The sequence below is a fragment of the Panthera uncia genome (assembly GCF_023721935.1).
Source record: "Panthera uncia isolate 11264 chromosome B3 unlocalized genomic scaffold, Puncia_PCG_1.0 HiC_scaffold_1, whole genome shotgun sequence".
NCBI classification, from domain to species: Eukaryota; Metazoa; Chordata; class Mammalia; order Carnivora; family Felidae; genus Panthera; species Panthera uncia.
This window is the reverse complement of record NW_026057582.1, coordinates 26,949,896-26,969,048: the sequence shown is the minus strand read 5'-3', so window position 1 is coordinate 26,969,048 and position 19,153 is coordinate 26,949,896. Positions and strand designations below refer to the sequence as shown.

At 53.2% G+C, this 19,153-nt stretch overlaps 1 protein-coding gene across 1 annotated transcript in view; it reads right to left on the bottom strand.

Annotated features, from left to right (window-relative positions):
* LTBP2 (latent transforming growth factor beta binding protein 2) overlaps positions 1-19,153 on the bottom strand; it is a 105,468-nt gene that overhangs the window by 25,649 nt on the left and 60,666 nt on the right. The window contains exons 9-14 of the mRNA XM_049612485.1: positions 10,289-10,363; positions 6,770-6,892; positions 2,809-2,973; positions 2,333-2,548; positions 1,218-1,237; positions 39-78 (exon numbers count right to left, since the gene is read on the bottom strand). Of these exons, the coding sequence (XP_049468442.1) occupies positions 39-78; positions 1,218-1,237; positions 2,333-2,548; positions 2,809-2,973; positions 6,770-6,892; positions 10,289-10,363 (639 nt within the window). The remainder of the gene's footprint in view (positions 1-38; positions 79-1,217; positions 1,238-2,332; positions 2,549-2,808; positions 2,974-6,769; positions 6,893-10,288; positions 10,364-19,153) is intronic.

Here is a 19,153-nt window from a genome sequence, read left to right as displayed (position 1 = left end):
TCTCTCTTTCCTGGGAGCTGCTAGGAGGAGGGACTCACCTGGGACCCAGGCAGGTACTTGGGTAACACTGGTTGTGACCTGCACAGAATAGAGGAGACAGTCACAGTTGGATCCTTTGTCACCTCTCTGATGTTCTTTCTTCCATCACGCTCACCCCTGCCCCTGGGCTTCCTGTCCACTTTACTTACTCACTCTCTCATTCATTCCAGGCATTGAGGAGTTTTTCCTAGATGCTGGGCATTCTGCCAGAGCTTTATGTCCACTGTCTGAATTAATCTGCTCAACTATCCTATGATAGCAGGTTGTAACGATTAAGTGAACTGATGTATGTGGTGTGCCAGATCTGTGTCGCATCAGCAATGCTCAATGATCATCTCAATGCTAGGAGCCCAGAGAAAGTCACAGAAGCTCCAGGGGTCAACTAGCCTACCTAGGGTCACAGGACCAGTGCGGTGAATCCGAGTCCCCCAGGCCATCCCTGGCGTCCCTCACCACAGCTCACAGACAGCAGTGGTGAACCAGGAGGAGAGAAGGGGCAGGGGACGACAGCGGGCCAGGAGCAAGGCTGGGGGCTGTGCGGACGCAGAAGTGGACTCTGGTCTGGGAGGACAGTATGTGATTCTCTGGGGAGAGAAGCAGCTCACTGGAGGAACGGGGTTTGGGGACAGTCAGGTATGCAGGTTGGAGGGGCAGGGGACAGGGTAGGGACCGGCAGACTGGCGAGGGGAAAAGCAGGTTCACTCTTGTGGGATGTCTTTCCGGGAGGATTCGGTTCTTCCCGGGGGAATCCTGGGTGCAGGGAAGGGAGTGAAGGGGCGTGAGGCCAGCCACAGCTCTGCTTCTACTTCCCCACAAGCCACCCACAGGGGAGATCCTGTGGTGTAAGCAAACCAGGCTCAGAAAGTGCCGCGTCCAGAATTCGTCTGGAACCAGTTCTAGACCTTAGCTGCAGTACAGGACCTGTTCCTACTTCCTTTCTGAGGGGGGCCCCAGAGCACCCCAAATGAGAGACTGAGAGCTGTTGTTCTGACTTCCCTTGGGGTAAAACTAGGTCTTTGGGTGAGTCCCCCCACCCCAATGCCAGCATCTCTCCAGGTAACACGCCACACATAACCCCTCTGCCTCCCTTTCCTCCTTCAGGGGACACTGCCCTGCAGTCTCAGTGGCTACCCTGCCCCGCTCTCTGCCACGCTTGGCCGATCCCTGGATGCACTCACCTGGCCAGCCTGGGAGTCTCCTGGGAAGGAAAGGTGAGAGCATGAGCTCAGGGAGGAGAGCCGGGCCGCCTCCTTCCCTCCACCCATGGCCAGGCTCGTTCAGTCACTGACCTCCTGACCTGTCCCCAGAGGTCAGCGGTGGAGACAGTACAGCCTCTGCCCCTCCTGGCCTGCAGGGACTGGCCACCACAGACCCCAGAAGGCCAGGTCTGGAGGGCCTATGACGTGGCTCCCTGGGTGAGAGGGAGCCTCCTGCCTTCCTCTAAGGCCCCAGTGATGGGAGTCCCACCCCTTCCCGGGCCCATCCACCCATCTGTCCTGGATGTAACTCTCCTCTTTGTTCTGCCACCTCCTCCCTCTCAAGCCTCCCAGCCACACCAGGTCACTCCACCCTCTGCCGTGGGCTACGGCCCAGGGCAACAGTTCTAGAAAGAGAAGAGCTGCTCCTGGCCTGGCCAGCGTCCAATTCCCATGACTGGGGCTCTGTTCGGACTTCCCTGTCTATTCCAGATTCCTGGAGCAATTTTGGCCATCATGTAGCTGTCCTGTCCTAGTGTGTCCTTGGCCTCCTGCGCTCAGGGCTACCAGTGACCCGGGTGTGCTTGCAGCCTGGCTTCCTGGGGCTCCTGCCAGGGGTGCCTCAGGCCATCTCTTTCCAGCCTGTGCCTCCCCGGCCCGAGGCGACTGAGCTGGAGTTGGCACTCTGATTCTAAGGCCAGGGGAGGGGATCAACAGGGCCCAGACTCCCCAGGGTCTCTCTACTAGCCCTTCAGGCCTTGAAGCAAGCACCAGCCCCAGAAGCTGTGTGGCCAGGGCCATGGGACCAGGGGCCAGGGGCCAGGAAGGCCTGATGGGTTGGGGTGGGGCCTGCGGCTGACCTCGCCCGCTTCCACCGGCAACCCTTGGGATGTGGGCACCTTTGACCCCATATGGGTAGGGAAGGAGGTGAGACCTTCCCATCCTGCCAGGCCAGGGGAGCAGGGCTCCCGGAGCTGCTGCTCTAAACTCCCTCCCCTAATGCTCCAGAGTTGGGAAGCCATGGATCCAGGATAAACACCCAGTGGCTCTTTGAGGGAGAAGGGGAATCCCTCAGGCACCTCCCCCAGCCCAGATACCCTTGTCAGGGACGGTCTCGGCCTCCAGCCAGGTGTCAGTGACTGCCCGGAGTGGCTGCCTCTCCGCTGGCCCGAGCAGGGTCCCATAGCTCTTCTGTGCTTGCTCCCTGGAGGGCCTGGCCAGTTCCTCCTCCTCAGCTTTCCTCATGGCCAGGCGGATATGTGAGCTCGAGTAGGTGTAGCCGTGGCCAGCAGGGCAGATCTCCCTGAAGCCCTCTGCAAGGTCAGGGGTCAGAGGCCAAGCTGAGAGGCGCCGTTCCTGCAGGAGCCCAGGGCCCTCCCTTCCCTCCCTTTGGGGGACAAGCAATTGTGGCAACAGGGGAGGAGGGACCCAGGTTGGGGTAAGGAGTTGAGCAGGAAGGATGGAAGAGACTAAGGGTCTTCTGGCTGGAGGTGAGGCCCAGGTGGGAGAAAGTGGCCACTGGCTTGGAGGAAGCCCCTGGGTGGCCAGAGCTGAGACCAGGCAAGATGCTTACCTGTGCCAGGGAGGGGGCATCTCTCACACTTGCTGCCCCAAGCTTTACCCACTCGGCTGCAGCAGCAGATCTGCTTGGTGATGCTCTGGGCCAAAGGCAGGGTGCAGGTGCCAGCCCCCAGCGACCGGTAGCACAGCCCCTGCTGCATGGAGACGGCCTTGTCGGCTGCAACAGACACCGCAGGTGGGGTGGGCAGGTGGCCAGCCACGGGGGAAGTGCAGGGTGGGGGTGGGTGAGGGGGGCAGTTGATGGGAGCGGCTGCTGGCAGTGAACACCCAGCTGGCCCAGCCGAGTCTCAGAGTCTCAGTCTGCAGGTTTGGGCACTGAAAGGGCTCAAAAGAACGTTGGGAGGAATAATCACAGTGGAAGCCTTTGGTGTCTCTCCTTGCGTTACCTGATTGAGGGGCCCCTTGATTCCCACTCTCACACGGAGGGCCTGAGGGCAGGATATGGGGATGTATGTGCTTGTCTCCAGATGCCAAGTTAACAAGTATTTACCACAGGCCTGGGGTTGGGTGGGGAGCAGTGTGCTCTAGGGCCAGAGTCACCCTGGGGAGATGAGACAAGGTGAGAGCCAAAGGCTTGATGGGGAGCTTTGAGGACAGGGACCCTGTCTGGGCCATCTTTGTAGCCCAGGCACCCTGTGCAGGGTCCGGTGCATGCGGATGCTCAGTAAAAGCTCGCTGGACCAATGTAGGTGGACGGTTAGATCCATGAATCAAAATCCCGTGCACCACCATGGGCGTGAGCTATGCTGGTGTTACACGACAATAATACCATCACCATTGTCTCCTTTCTCGTCTTTTGATAACGAGTATTAAAGATTATCCTCTTGTACGTTATCTCAGTGGAGGACAAAGAGGCCATGCCACACTGGAACGGACTGACTTCCTTGTAGGGCCAGACAAAGGGACGAGAAAAGGGCAGAGAAGACAACGCTCAAAACTAAGGAAAGAATGACCCTGGGGAAGTCCAGGTCAGGGCCCAGGACTCAGCTGGCCAAGTTCCAATCCCTGCTCCGCCAGGAGCTACATGACTCCCTGGGCTTTACCGTCCTCATGTGTAAAATAAGGATGATGTTAACTCCATGGGGAGTAGACACCTGTGTTTTTGCCTGCTTGGCATCTATACCCCTATATTCTGGTAATAGCACCCTGGCTTCCTATGGGATCTACCCTGCCTCTCACTCTGTCTATGTGGAGTAGAGGCTGACTCCACTTCCTAGCTGAAAGAGTCCATAGCCCTGGTCACAGTGAGTGGGTCAGGGACGGGCACTTGACCAAGTACGCCCAGTGATAATAATCAGCTTTGGGACTTTCCATGGATTATTAGAAAGGAGATTCTTTTTATTTCTCTATTTTTAATGTTGATTTATTTTTGAGAGACAGAGTGCAAGGAGAGGAGAGACGGGGGTGTGGGGGACACAGAATCCGAAGCAGGCTCTGGGCTCTGAGCTGTCAGCATAGAGCCTGACATGGGGCTTGAACTCATGAACCGTGAGAGCATGAGCTGAGCCGATGTCAGACACTCAACTGACTGAGCCACCCAGGCGCCCCAATTTCTCTATTTTTAAATTGGAGTTTGCAAGGCTGGGAGATGTAGGTCTGGAGTGTCTGAGTGTCTGGTGGCCAACTTTGAAGGAATTATGAAATCAACACAAAGAAAACAGCAAGAGGCATCCTAAAGACACTGCGAATACCTGTATCCAACCAAGCCTAAGGCACACCTACCCCTGGACTTTGCAGTTGTGTGGAGCAATTAATTATTTTTGCTTGTGGTGGTTTGAGTTGGGTTTCTGTCACTTGCAACCCAAAGACTCCTGACTAATAAATATACTTTCCTCCTCCTCCTCCTCCTCTTCTTCTTCTTCTTCTTCTTCTTCTTCTTCTTCTTCTTCTTTTCTTCTTCTTCTTCTTCTCCTCCTCCTCCTCCTCCTTCTCCTCCTCTTCCTCCTCCTCCTCCTTCTTCTTCTTCTTCTTCTTCTTCTTCTTCTTCTTCTTCTTCTCCTTCTCCTACTCCTCCTTCTTCTTCTCCTTCTCCTTCTTCTCCTCCTCCTCCTCTCCTCCTCCTCTTCCTTCTCCTTCTCCCCCTTCTCCTCCTTCTCCTTCTTCTCCTTCTTCTTCTTAAAGTTTATTTATTTAAGTAATCTCTATACCCAACGTGGGGTTCAATGTCACGACCGTGAGATCAAGAGTCACATGAGATCAAGAGTCACAGGGGCCAGGCGCCCCCTGTCTGATATACTTTCTTCACAATGATGTATGTGAAGGTTCCTTGTCAAAGGTTATGTGCTACACACACAGGTCAATCACTGGTCAGTGCATGAGCCTGGGTCTCCAGGTATAATCTATGCTTCGAGCAGCTACTTCCCTTGCAATACTGTAGGGAATGGCTCGGTCCTTTTATTTATTTTTTTTAAGCTTATGTATTTATTTTGAGAGAGAGCACATGCACAAGTGGGGAAAGGGCAGAAAGGGAGAGGGAGAGAGAGAATCCCAAGCAGGCTCTGCACCACCAGTGTGGTGGCACTCGGTCCTTTTGAGCCCCAGGGTGGAGGTAACCCGGCTGAAAGTATCAGGAGACTGCCCCAGCACAGAGGGACCCTTGTAGACTGCCCTAACTGGCCCTGGTCAGGTGGCAGGGAAGAGGGCAAAGTTCAGAAATGAAGAGAAGAGAAACTTCATGCCTGCCCCTCTCTGCCTACAGGGAGGTAAATCATCAGCTGGAGGGGGTAACAGTAGGCAGGGAGAAACAATAAAGAACACCCAAGGGCCATCTCTGCCTCCCTGTATTAAGGCTTTCTTTCTGGCACTAACAAGTCAAAGTCACTTCAGGTGTGAAATATGCCTGCCTAATAAAGGAATCTTAAGTGGGGGGTGAGATGAGAAGAAAGTGCTATACGTCTCTTGAGGCCTTGATCACATGTCTCGTCACCGTCAAGTCTTCCTGAGAGCTGCCAGACGTGTTCTCCCCACTCTGGGATTCCTCACTCTCTGGGTGTCCCCTCTTAAGCCTTTTTTACTGTCTCCTCTCTCTGGAGACGCTTACTGGGTCCATTCTCCTCTTTCCCTTCACATGGACTCTCCCTCTGGGTGGCACTGGAGTCTTGCTCATCCTGTGGCCTCCCCAGACCCAGTACCTGGCGGTTTGTAGGCCGAGGGCTTGGCCAGCCCCAGGGAGCTCTGCTGAGCTGGGCTGCCACTTTCCAGATGCCAGTCGGGACTGGTTTTATTCAGTTCTGGTCGGGCCTCCCTGCCCAAGGAGAGCCCTGTCTGGGCCGTGGCGTCAGTCCTGCTATCTGGGGGTGCTGCCAGCCTGGGCCTCTCCTAGCAGGAAACCACAGAGGCTGCTGGAAACAGCTGGCTGGGGGTACACACATGCACACATACAGACACACACAGTGCATACGCACACAGACACAGTGCTGATATGACCAGTGACGTGTATGTATTCGTGGACCCGGACACGTTCCGAACCATAAGGGACCGCGCGTTTTAGGGAAAGGCCTGGGGGTCAGGCAGCAGGCCTTCACGCTCCAGACAGGCCCTTTAAGAAAGGGCTGCAGCCAAGTGACCAGGCTGCTAAGCTCGGGCCCTGGAAGAGGCAGCCACAGCTCAGCCAGACATCAGAACAGAGGCGACACACGCACCCGCCCCCTCAAAGTAAATGAGGCAACAGATAGGACAGAAAGGATTAGAGAATAAACAGAAGCAGAAAATCCCCAGCTGCAAAGCCCCCAAAGAAATGCCAAAAACCCAGACTGAAGTTGTAACCATCTCTGCTCCAGCAGGCGGGGGCAGATCAGTTTTTGTACATCGGGCCTAGCTCCCGGTTGAGACACAGGTCCCGGGCCTTGGGATGGAGCCTGGGGGAAATTACCGCTCTGGGCCTGGCCGGGGGACCCTGAGGATCCCATCTTGCCTCCCTGTGTCCCCCACCCCTGGCCCCCGCCAGCACTTACACACACAGCGGCTCCTGGATGGGTCCAGCATGAGACCAGGCCTGCAGGTGCATAGGTAACTCCCCCTGGTGTTCACGCATTCCGAGTCCTTGCACAGGCCCAGGGTCAGGCACTCGTTGATATCTGTGGGGTTGGAGGAGGTGAGCGAGCGCCCGCCCCACCGAGGCTGGACGGAGGGGAGGGGCCGGTGCAGAGCTCTGCAAACACTTTCTCCAAAAAAAAAAAAAAAAAAAAAAAAAAAAAAGACAACAATGGAGCTGCCATCTATTAAGTGTGGTCCCTCTCTCTGTACCTCCGTTTCCTAATTCATAAAATGGGGACATTAATAGTAACTACCAGGGGCACCTGTATGGCTCAGTCGGTTGAGCGACTGACTTCAGCTCAGGTCATAATCTCACGGTTTGTGAGTTCGAGCCCCGCGTCGGGCTCTGTGCTGACAGCTCAGAGCCTGGAGCCTGCTTCGGATTCTGTGTCTCCCCCTCTCTCTGCCCCTCCCCCACTCATGCTCTGTCTCTCTCTGTCTCAGAAATAAACGCTTAAAAAATTAAAAAAAAAATAGTAACAACCAGATGGTCTTGTTAGGAGAATAAAACAAGATAAAAATTGCAAATCACTTAGTCCACTAACTGGTAATAATGGTCATAATATTAAAAGTGAATGTTTATTGAGTGCCTATTATGTGCCAGGTACCAGGCGAGGTGGCTTACCTATGATACCCCATTCAGTTCTTACCAACAATTTTATCAAGTAGGTCCACGGGGCTTCATCTTATAGGTGAGGAAGCAGGTTCCAGGAGTAACTTGCTTAAAGGCACCCAGCTAGTAAGTAGCATGCTGGGATGCATATGGGGGGGAGCAGATAAGGGCACAGTTGGGGCTGGAGAGTGGAGAACCATCTGCCCAGTCCCTCCTATTCAGCCTTCCTGGAGAGACTCTGAAGCATCTCTGCAGGTCTGGGGGACACATCCGCAGGATGGAGGGGCCCAGCAAGGTCGAGGAGGCAGGAGGCCAGAGGCTATGTTTCCAGGAGGCGGAAGGCCTCAGGCAGGCCCCACACATCCTCCAAGACCAGTGGGGGCACATGCTGTTCTTCAAACAAGGGAGTGACATTAGCTTCCCTTCTGATCTCAAAAACATTTCATGCTGGAAACTTCTTCCTGCCAAGGGGAAATCCCAACCCTTACTCAGCTCCAAGAAGTCTTGGTGATGGCACCCTTGTTGATGATGGTAAGTGAGGAAGATCCGTGAGGGGCAGATCTCCTGCCTCCAGGGCCGGGAGATTAGACATGGCGACCCAGTGTCACCAGAGTCGCATGCTCACCCATAGGCTTCAGGGAAGCCTGTGCAGTAAGAGCAGGAATGAAGGGTTAGAAGATGGCCCAACTACTCTTTGGCAGGATACCCTGTTGGGAGGGAGGTGCCTGGGGAGATGCCACTGAGATCTAGGAAAGGGAACAGACCCACCTGCCCCTGGACTGTGGCCATAGTGATGTGTCTAAGTACCTAAATGCAAATCTGACATGCCTCTGGTCCCCATTCGCCTCCTAGAGGGAGCTCCTAAGCCCTCACAGGGCATCCAGTGCCCTCCACCATATTTCCCCACAGCCTGTGGGTGGGCAGCTGGCCCTGACAAGGCTCTGGGATGTCTGTGTCATCTCCTGTGGGCACACAGGCTGTACTCCAGCTGGCCTAAACTGTTCCTTTGCTTGTGCTGTTTCCTCGGCCTGGAATGCCCGCATCCCCTTTAGTTGGTCACCTCTACTCATTCCTTAAGTCGAGGTGAGGTGTCACCTGAAGCCCCTCTCCTACCCTCCCAGTCTGGGAAGGGGTCCCCACCATGGGATCCCACAACACCCAGAACTTCTTTCCGGTGAGAGCACTTCTCCCGTGGGGTGTAATGGTTTAAGCGTCTGTATTCACCTGGGGCAGCTTCCGTGTTTATCTGTCACTGTGTACTAAGCACCTAGCACAATGCATGCAGCTCATGACAAGACCCCAAAATTGTCCCGTGGAAGGAGAGAAGGCTGGAGAGAGAGAGAGGAGGGTGATGCACACGGATGTAGAGGTGAGCAGGTCCCCTCCCAGATACGGAGACCAAGCCCACAGACATGGGAAGGGGGAGTTTTAAGGGGCAGGGTCTCCTGGGGGAGGGCCCCCTGGCTTCCTATATTCCTGAGGCTCTGTGGAGGGAGGGCTGAGAGCTCATTTGAAATCCTGGGAATAACTTTAATCCTGTGCACTGGGAAACCAGCCAGGAGGAGAGGCCACTGGGGACAGTTGAGATATGAATGGCCCTACTGTACCCTCCAAGGGCAAAACTAAAGACTTCTCTCCACACCCACTGTCTAGTGTACTAGTCCCCATTGCCCCCAGGGGAGTCTGACCTTGGGCTGGGTCAGAGGCCTGCCCTTTTGCCTGGTCCAAGCACTTTATCCATGGTCCAGAAATCCCCTTTGGGCCTGGCACCCCACAGCAGACACCCCCCCCCCACCACCCCGGCCCTGGACTTCCTCAGATCCCTCTCTCCTGAAGAAGCCTCCAGGGGGAGGTACCTAGGAAGCCATCTGGGTCAATCCCTTGTCTCTAACCCAGCTTCATTCAAAGCAAGTCATACAGACAGCAGTGTGTCTAGTTCCCCAAAGGGGAGGCTGCCTCAGCTCCCCACTGACCTCTGCCAGCCTCAGGAGCCTCCCAGCTGGAAGGCCCTGCTCACCTCTCCTACCGCCAGGCCCATAGCCAACAGCGGCTCCCTGCTCAGAGCCTTAGCGGCGCAGTGGTAACAGCTGCCCCTCAGTGAAGGCTTCTGGACCCTCAGTCATCCTGGTCCCACTCCCCATCTCCACTGGAACTCCCTGTAGTGACAAAGCCATAGCTGAGACCCACCTCCCACCCATCTGTCCTAAGGTGCTTCTGGGCCTTGCCCCTCTGGGGGCTCTGTAATGCAGAGTGCTACAGGCCTTGGTTGGCCTTAGAGGGCCTGTCAGCCAGGCCAGCAAGGATCATGGGCTAGACTTTATGGCCCCTGTTCCCTCTTTCTTCCCCCTCCTAGCTGTGGGAGGCAGGTATGAGTAGCTGAAGGTGCGGTGCTGGGGAAAGTCCACAGAGGTCCCCATCAACTCAGGCTGACTTGATCCTGGAGTCAAAAGTCCTCCCAATCCAGGGAGATTGGCCCAGGAGGTGAGTAAACATGTAGGGACCAGGGCAGTACCTTCACACACAGACCCACAGCTCTAGAGACCCACCTGGCCCAGGTCCAGTGGGGACAGGTGGAGATGGGAGGAAGGACAGGCTCAGCTCCCAGGTCCTTTCTAGGCTTGCTCTATCATTATCTCCCCGACTTCCTTAGGCTCCTGGAACCAGCAGACCCCATAGCATTCCCAAGCTGGGGCTTAGCGGTACCCAGAGAAGACCACTCAGCGACACCATTCCTTCTGTCTGGGGATGGGGGTAGTGCCCCGGCATCATCAGACCTTCATCATTTCCCCTCCCCAAGCCCAGCCCTGGCCCCGGTCATCCTTACCTTGGCAGTGAGTGAGATTCAGTCTCTTGTACCCTTGGGGACACTCCAGCTGGCCATTTTCAACCACCGGCGAGGCTGAGGAGTGAAGATATAGATGGGCCTCACTGGAAGGCCCTTGGGTTCCCCTGTCACCCATGCTGAAAAGTGGGGTACAACCCACTCCACAGCTGTGAGGCTCTGTCTCCCCAAGTCACCACTGTGGGTAGCTGTGATGACATCTTGGCTGCAATCCCTTCCCTGGCTCTCACCAGGTTACCCTTGGCCCAACTTGCTCTTACTAGAAATGACCCTCAGTGACTATATTCTTGTATATATCAATGTTATACACTATAATGTGATTAAACAAGCTTCGTTTGTTTATGTATCTAATTTTTTTGGGGGGGGGGGTTTCAAGTCATTATAGATTTACAGGAAGTTACAAAAAACAGTCACAGAGAAGTCCTACGTGTCCATCACCCCGCTTCTCCTAATAGGTTACATCTTACGTAACGATGGTTATTTTATTAGTTTTTAAACCTCTAGACACAACAATTCACAGTCTAATTCTAAGTTCTGTTTATTTTGATAACTTGGTGTTAATGCTGCCATAGCCGACAAGGTATCTCAGCTCAAGATGGAAGAAGGCCATCCTTGATTGCACTCATGAAACCACGCTATTCATTTTTCACTCACATTCACCAACTGTGTGATGCTGGTGTTGAAATTTGGCTGGTAGCTTTCCATCTCCCCTGAGGTCAGCTAGTGGTTCCTAACAGATGTAAGGTACATTAGAAAATTCCAGTTTTCCAGTTTTTTAAGTGTGCAAATGGAGTTGGCTTCTAGCAACAAATCCCGTAATGATGGAACTGTTTCCAAACATCCATTTGCAAAAGGTTCTCTCTGTGGTACAAGTCTCCTGACCAGCAGCCCTTGCCTGAAGTGAAAAGCAGACAAAACCGGGCAGATGTCTGACTCTAGACTGACCAACAAGGAAATAAGTCTCAGAATTCTGGTGCTGACACCTGCCCTACCTGATCGCACAACGTTCTCCTGTACGTTAAAGAGAAAAAAGTGCTTTGAAAAAGAGAAACCTATTTAAAAACAGGGAAGACATTTCTATTCCTTTGGGGGGATGGACTGGCGTGTCAGCCTCCAGAGGAATACTTGGAAGGGTTTGGCTTTTTTTGGGGTTTGTCTGGTTGGTTGGTTTTTCTTGAAAAGCTCTAGCAGGTAGCGGATTACTGACAGCCATCTGTCATCATAGAAAAAGGCAGCAGATGTGAAACACCCATTTTTTTTTTTCCAAAAGAATAGCTCATCTATAAGTCTGACCATTTCTTTGCCAAGACATAGCCCGCAATTCTCAAGGGGTCCAGGGATTTTCGTGATGTTTTGACATCACGTTCCATAAAGATGCCATTCGATTTTAAAGGTCTTGTTTCATAGAGTGAACCGCATGATGACTTCCTCTAGCAATTTGTCTCCTTCTGACTTTCACTTCCTCGGGGCAATAGCTTGTCTGTGAGTGCTGCGGTGAGGGAATTTTCCATAGAGTGCTCTCCACCTCTATGACTTCACCTGGATTCCTTTTTATTCCAGTCAGGGCATCAGCAATGACCCTTACGGAGTTGGTGGAAAAGCTTACTTTTATTCAAGAAGTCATTTAACGTTTGGGAATATATGCCTGGGGGTTGATCCTTTCTTTAGTTGCTTGCACAAAGATAATTCTTCATGTGTTTTATTGTGGAAATAGATTCTCGCAAATACCGAGAGACACGTTAGAGGTACCTATACTTCCATCCAATTATACAGCAAAGTTTGAGCATCTCGGAGTTTTTAAATGTGTTTCTAATCCAGATGGCTTTTACTCTATCATTAGCTGCTGTTTCCCAGCACATTCTGTTTTCTTCCTCCCTCCCTCCTTTCCTTCCTTCTTTCTTTCAAGTGCGAGCGGGGGGTGGGGGGGGGGGGGAGAGAGAGAGAGAGAGAGAGAGAGAGAGAGAGAGAGAGAGAGAATCCCAAGCAGACTCCACGCCCAGCAAGGAGCCCCATGAGGGACTCCATCTCACGACTGTGAGATCATGACCTGAGCCACAATCAAGAGTCGGACTCTTAACCAATGGAGCCACTCAGGCGCCCCCAGGGCAAAGTCTGTTATTAACGATATATTATTTCATACAGCCTTCTTGATCATTTGGACTCTGGGGTCCGTTTTGGGTCATGTCTGAGAGGTCCTGATCATTTTTACTTTGGAACATGGTTGATTACATGTCAGAGGAGAAGCGGCAGCATTGAATTAAAAAAAAAAAATCATTACTTGGCGATTATGCTATTAGTATTATTTTGAATCCTGTTTCTTTGCAGGAATTTTTTTTAGAGTCACTTCTCCCCGTGGCGAGGGTTGTTTTCGTTAAAACCTGACAACATAATTGAAAGACCCCGTAAACCCAGCACTGTTGTGGGTTACGTGTTGTGATAGGCCAGACACAAACAAGAGGAGGTGCCATGTTTTTCTGGAACCTTCTCTTCCCTGAGGACACTCCACAGGCCAAACACGACGTCCCACAGTCTGCCATACAGACCAAGCAAGGATATAAATTAGTAAAGCTTCATTTTTTTTTTTTCACATTCAAAAAAATCGTCAGTGGAATTTGTAAAATCTTTTCCCGCTGTGGACGACAGTCTTGCTCAGGGTTGACAGGTCGTTCCACGGTGGGGACTGGGCTGCGGCCCAGTGGAGATAAATGAGGATTCTGAACACGCCGCTATTGAGACAGAGGGATGGGAGTGAGGTTGGGAAACGTTAGCGCCCCTGGCAGGGGGCCCGGTGGCATCGGCTGAGGACAGGGAGGAGGAAAGGGAGAGGGGAAGTTGTTTGGAGAAACTCAGAAAGCAAGCTGATTAGATGCAGCCTGCAACCATTATGAGGAGCAGAAGGTGGGAAAGAATAATGCAAGGCCGATGCCAGAACATCTGGACGGGGCTTTGGAGCTGCAAGGCCACTGGTACATAGAATCCTGTTTCCCACACAATGACCTGCAAGGCAGGGAGCATTATCCCCGTTTTACAGATTAGGAAAGCGTAGCTCAGAGGGGGCCGAGTAGCGGTTGAACCCAAGCCTCTGGCTGCGAAGGCCACATCCCTCACGTGCCGCTCTGCTGAAAGCAGGCGGGAGAGAGGGGCCAGGAGGCCAGGGTGGCACCGAGATGTCAGGGGGGAATCGTGAGGCAGAAGGACCCCGCTTCCTCAGCGAGTGGGAGATGAGTGGTCCGAGCTGGGATTAAAGCCAGGAACCAGGGTGGAACAACGGCGGGCACCTTCAGGGCACCGCGAGAACCTGGGGAAGGTGGCAACTGAGAAGAGCTGTGTTCATTCATTCGTCCAGATTCATGTGCTTTTCTTATAAAGTGATTTCTTTTCCAGAGGGCTCTGCCCTCTTGCTGGCCTTAAGAGAAACTGTTGGGGGCGCCTGGACGGCTCAGTCGGTTAGGTTAAGCATCCAACTTTAGGTCATGTCATGATCTGGCAGTTTGTCAGTTCAAGCCCTGAATCAGGCTCTGTGCTGACAGCTCAGAGCCTGGAGCCTGCTTCGGATTCTGTGTCTCCCCCTCTCCCTGCCCCTCCCCTGCTCACGCTCCATCTCTTTCCCTCTCAAAAATAAATGCATGTTAAAGAAGAAGAAGAAGAAGGAAGAGGAGGAGGAGGAGGAGGAGGAGGAGGAGGAGGAGGAGGAGGAAAGAGAAACTGTTGGATGGATAAGCATCTGTGAAGGCAGGCTTCTGGGGAGGAATGCATTTCAAAGCCGCTGTCCCTGGTGAAACTCCCATTTTGCCAGCAACCCCGACCTGATCCCAAAGAGGGCCCCGAGACCTGTCTCCACACCTCACAGAGGCCACCTACGAGCTTCTGTAAGAGCAAGTGCAGCATCCAATCTAGAAAAGTCAGTTTCAATCTAGTGGGGGGGGATAGAAGGCTGAAGTTTTTTTTTTTATTTACTTATTTTGAGATAGATGATGAAAGAAAGAAAGAAAGAAAGAAAGAAAGAAAGAAAGAAAGAAAGAAAGAATGAATCCCAAGCAGGTTCCGGGTTGTCAGTGCAGAGCCCGATGTGGGGCTCAATCTCACGACCTGTGAGATCACGGCCTGAGCTGAAACCAAGAGTCGGATGCTTAACCGACTGAGCCATCCATCCAGGCGCCCCTAGAAGGCTGAAGTTTAGACAGCCATGTGGAAGGGAGAACCTTGGCTCAGGTGGAACCCAGCACCCACCTGCGGCTCCAGGAGTGATCTTGGCAGCCAGTGAGCTGTGATTCATGGTGAGGGGGGAGGGCAGGCACCACCACCCCTGCCACCCACCCTAGGTTGCCTCCCAAGTGCTCTCAACACACTCAGGCCTTCCTTTTTCTTGACACTTAAAATGCTTTGTTGCGAATGCCTGTTTGCTTGCCCATCTCTCCCGCTGAAGTGTAAGCTCCTTGAGTTCAGGGACCCTGTCTTATTGTTGCCATGTCTCTAGAGCCAAGCACAGCACGCGGAACACTAGAGGCACTCAGTCAAAATGGGATGACTAATAATAGCAAACGCTAAAATGGCACTTACGATGGGCCAGGCTTTGTTATAAAGTCCTTACGTGTATTAACTTATTTGATCCTCATAACAGCCCTTGAGGGGACTTACTGATATTGTCCCCATTTTATGGATGAGCAAACTGAGGTCCAGAGAGGTCAGGAAACAGGCCCCAGGTCTCCCAGCTGGTGGGTGGCGCTGGGATTATGAACGCAGGCCGTCTGCCTCCAGAGGATAAATTCTGAACCATTCCTCTCTACTGCCTCCAAATAAATAAATGCATGAACTCATGACAAGCCTCAGGAATTATCTAGGTCAGGAATCCTAGGGTCTGCAGGCTACAGGGAGATGTGTGCCCATCAGGAAATATATCACCCTTCTTGGGAACCTCTCTTCCCTTTTTCTTGAAACAAGGGACCAGGAGAGCGACTGGGAAAAACGAAGGCAGCGGTACCCAGATGGAGGTCAGAAGAACTACTCAGATGTTGGGTAAATGCCCCACAAGGTCTACAACCGAAGTGCCATGCAGAATCAGTAAAGGCAATGGGTAAGAACCCGCACTACCCCTCATGGCCCCTTGGCCAACACGAGGGGAAGACAGCGGGTCGGAAAGCAGAGAGAGGTAGGTCTGGAAATCGAGAGGCTCAGCTACGCTTCCCACAGGTGCTTCGCAGAGATACGTGGAGAGCGGCTGCCGGTGACCTTGCGGTTGGGCTTCTTAGGCCTGAGAAAGCCCAAGTGGCTGCTGAGGGGTCAGCCGGGATCAACCTGAACTCCAAGGAGTCTGAGCATCACAAAATGCCCACGAAGCCTGTAGAGTGGAGGTGTGTACCCCTCCTGCCTAAGGAAATCCGGGCCTTGGGGGCCAGAACCTGCCATCTCTGGGCCCCTGACCCCAGCCCTGTTTACTCACTACCGCACCTGAGCTGGCTCACACACCGGGGAAGGAAGCAGAGGGGTCCCTGGCGGCAGTCTGCCGCTGCCCCGCTGGCTCTCTCCCTTGGCTGCTGGGACTCCCCAGGAGGTCTCAACCAGGACTGACTAATTGCTGGAGACAGTTTTGGCCCTGACTCTACGACAGAGCTCAGGGAGGAGTTGGTGGAGACATATGTCTGGCCACGGAGCTGTTTACAAGCCATGCTGATCTCAGCCCGTGATGACAGATGACCACAGCAGGGAGTTGTGGAGGGTGCCCGGCCACACACGCTTCTGCCAGAGAACAGACGGACACAAACACACATACACACACACACACACACCCTGGATGAGGCTAAGCTCGATGCACTGGGGCATGTGAGCGCATCGGTGCTGAATACTCCATTTGCAAACCTCAGGTGGGTAAGCTGGAAAGAAACTTCTGCTCCCCCAGAGCAGTGAAAGGAGTGTGGGTCCCGGGGCAGCCAGACCCACACTGAATCCCTGGCTCTACTCTGACTAGCTGTGTGACCGGGCACACATCTCTTAACCTGTTTCGGTCTTAATTTTTTCATCTGCACAGGTGGGGACAGAAACTCCGTGTCATGGCTCGTGAAGGTCAACTGTACTGAAACAATCAGTGTCATTGAAGCTAGCACTGTGCCTAGCAAAGTCCCTGCAGATGCTCCCCAACACTTAGTTCCTCTCTCTTCCTTTCCTTTCCTTCCCTCCCTCCCTCCCTCCCTCCCTCTATGCTCTCTCCCTCCCTCCCTTCCTCCCTTCCTTCCTTCCATAACACAGTTTCAAGGACAGCAAGCTGGCTGCTGCCCCTCATTGGCTGGAGACACTTGGGCAAGTGACTCAACCTCTCTGAGTTTGTTATCGGTAAAATGTGGAAGACAATTCCTTCCTTGGGGCTATTGTGAATGCTGTTGTGCAAAACCCCGAGCATGATACTTGTCACACACTGGTGATTATTATAATGTTCGTTATTCCAGATTTTCTGCTTGGTGAGGTCCTAATGGATCCCCTCAAGGATTGTGGAAATCGCACCCAAAGATGGGCTCTGACCGCTTCCTTGGGGCAGCACTAGACCCAAAGCGGGTATCTTGGTTACCGCAAGCAATGAGGTAGAGAGGGGTCTGGTCAGACCCTTGGCTCAGACAGGCGCCACTCCAGCCAACCCCACCGCAGCCCTCCCTGGACCTCTCCAGGCCAGAGATGCCACGTGTCGGTGACACCGCTCTGGGGTAAGGAGGGCGCTAACTTGAGCTGAGGCACAACTCCCAGGAGGCCTCGAGTCCCTTGGAAGAAGCTTTCAGAACATCCCCGAGCCAGAGAGACACTGCTTTTTCATCAGCCCAACAACTGGAATTCTGAAAAATCCCATTTCTTTAGGGCAGGAGACTGGGCGTCTCACCCGGAGTCCCAGAGAACAGGAGCCCCACCCCAGCACAGCTGTTCCCTAAGCCGGGGTCCTCTGGTTGAACAAATTCTCTAAGCCAAGTGCACACGAGGCCACACGAGAGGAAGATTACGGGCTGGTTAGAGGCAGGGGTCCTGAGTCACGGGCACACAATTTCCCCTTCTGGAAAATGAAGACAGTCACACCCAATGCCCAGAGACAGGGTCAGGATGCAGAGGAATGAGGAAGTACTTAACATCGGGGCCTGGCACTTGCTAAGTGCTCCAAAGAAACGGTTGCTAACGATGATGGTGATGATAACGAGGTTGCTGCAGTGACTTGCCCTCTGGTGCTCTCTGCCCCAAATCCTGCCAATTGCCTGTGTCCCCTCACATACCCACCCTCTCCGGGGGTTGGCCTCACCTGAAGCAGTCCCCGCTGGCAAGGGCCCTGGTAAAACCCAGGCAAACCAAAGCTTTCTTTCTACTGAGGGTTTCAAATACATTTGCAGACATATATAGTAAACCTCCATTCCCTCAAAAATAAATTTCCTTTCCCAACTCCTTCCACAAACCTGTTCTTAGCAGCCAAACTCTCTGTGGCAGAGAGCTCAGTTCTTCTGGGCACACCCCATTATATCGTTGGGTTTTGATAAACTGCGGTTTTGGGGTTTGGTTTTTGGGTTTTTGTTTTTGAGAGAGAGAGAGAGAGAGAGAGAGAGGACACAAGCTGGAGGGAGGGGCAGAGGGAAAGAGAGAAACTCCCAAGCAGGTTCCACCCTCAGCGTGGAGCCTGACACGGGGCTTGATCCCACAACCCTGGGATCATGGCCTCAACCAAAATCAACCGATGGAGCCACCCTGGCACGCCCAATGACCTGCAGTTTTTAATAAGCTGTTGCTTGTGCTTCGAATTGAGCTCTGCTCACCAGAAACATCCTCACATTGGCTTTAGCCCTCCAAGAACCACAGGTAACAATCCCACCAGCTTCCCTCTGGGACAATTCTTTTAACGCATCTCCGTGAACCCTTAGGCCTGAGCTTCAGGTAGCTGCCCTGCCTGTCTATTCTATCCCAGTCTTCTTGAGGGATGTCCTTTGGGCACAAATAACTCATGAAACACAATCCTGGGCAGCCCCCTCTTGGCTGTGAACTCCTAGTCAAACGTCCTGAGTGTTGCTGTCTTTGGGCAGGCCTAACCCTCCCCAGAATGATTAGGGAGACCTTGGTCAGCTGAGAATCACTCTGTGGTGTGAAGCCTTGCTCCCCTGTCCTAGCTGCATGACCTTGGACAAGTTCCTCAGCCCTCTCTGAGCTTCATTTGTCAAGTGGGGATAAAGACTCTTAGCTCGAAGGTGGTTGCAACAATTTGGTGAGGTCAGGCAAGTGAAGAGACGTGCATAGGGTAAAAGTTCAGCATCCAGTGGCTATTATTGTTTTTAAGATGGAAAGATGCAGAACTCCTTGAGGGGCAGAGCAAGAGAATCAGCAGTCCCTGGAGGTACAGGGAGGGGCCCGGGTTTTGAGGTGAACTCATCCCATGCCAGGCGGATGGACAGATCATCTCGCGGCAAACAGCTGGAGCTCAGAGTGCCAGCCACGCCTGCCCCAGCAAAGGGGCCTTGGGGTTGACACAGCCAATGCCAAGCCAGATGGGACAGCGGCCAACTTTCCAGTCGACCCAGATGTCTGTCTTTCTCAGACAGAAACTCAAAAATGTGGCCTCGATCAAAGTGGCTTTTGAGAGCTGTGTGCTCTTTGGACCCAGCAGGGGAACTGCAGAATCTTCAAAAAACTCCCAACGGTTAGGAAGACGTGGCTGGGGTTGGGTCCTGGAAGGTCAGCTGTATCTGCCACTCAGAGTGGAGGGAGAAGGGAGGGGATCGTAGGCTCCCCGAGCCGAGCCATCTCCCGGAGAAAGAGGAATTTTTGCGGAAGAGAAGGGATTTGTCTGTGTCATGTAAATGAGACTTCAAGGCAATTATTTTCCTCCTCAGAAAT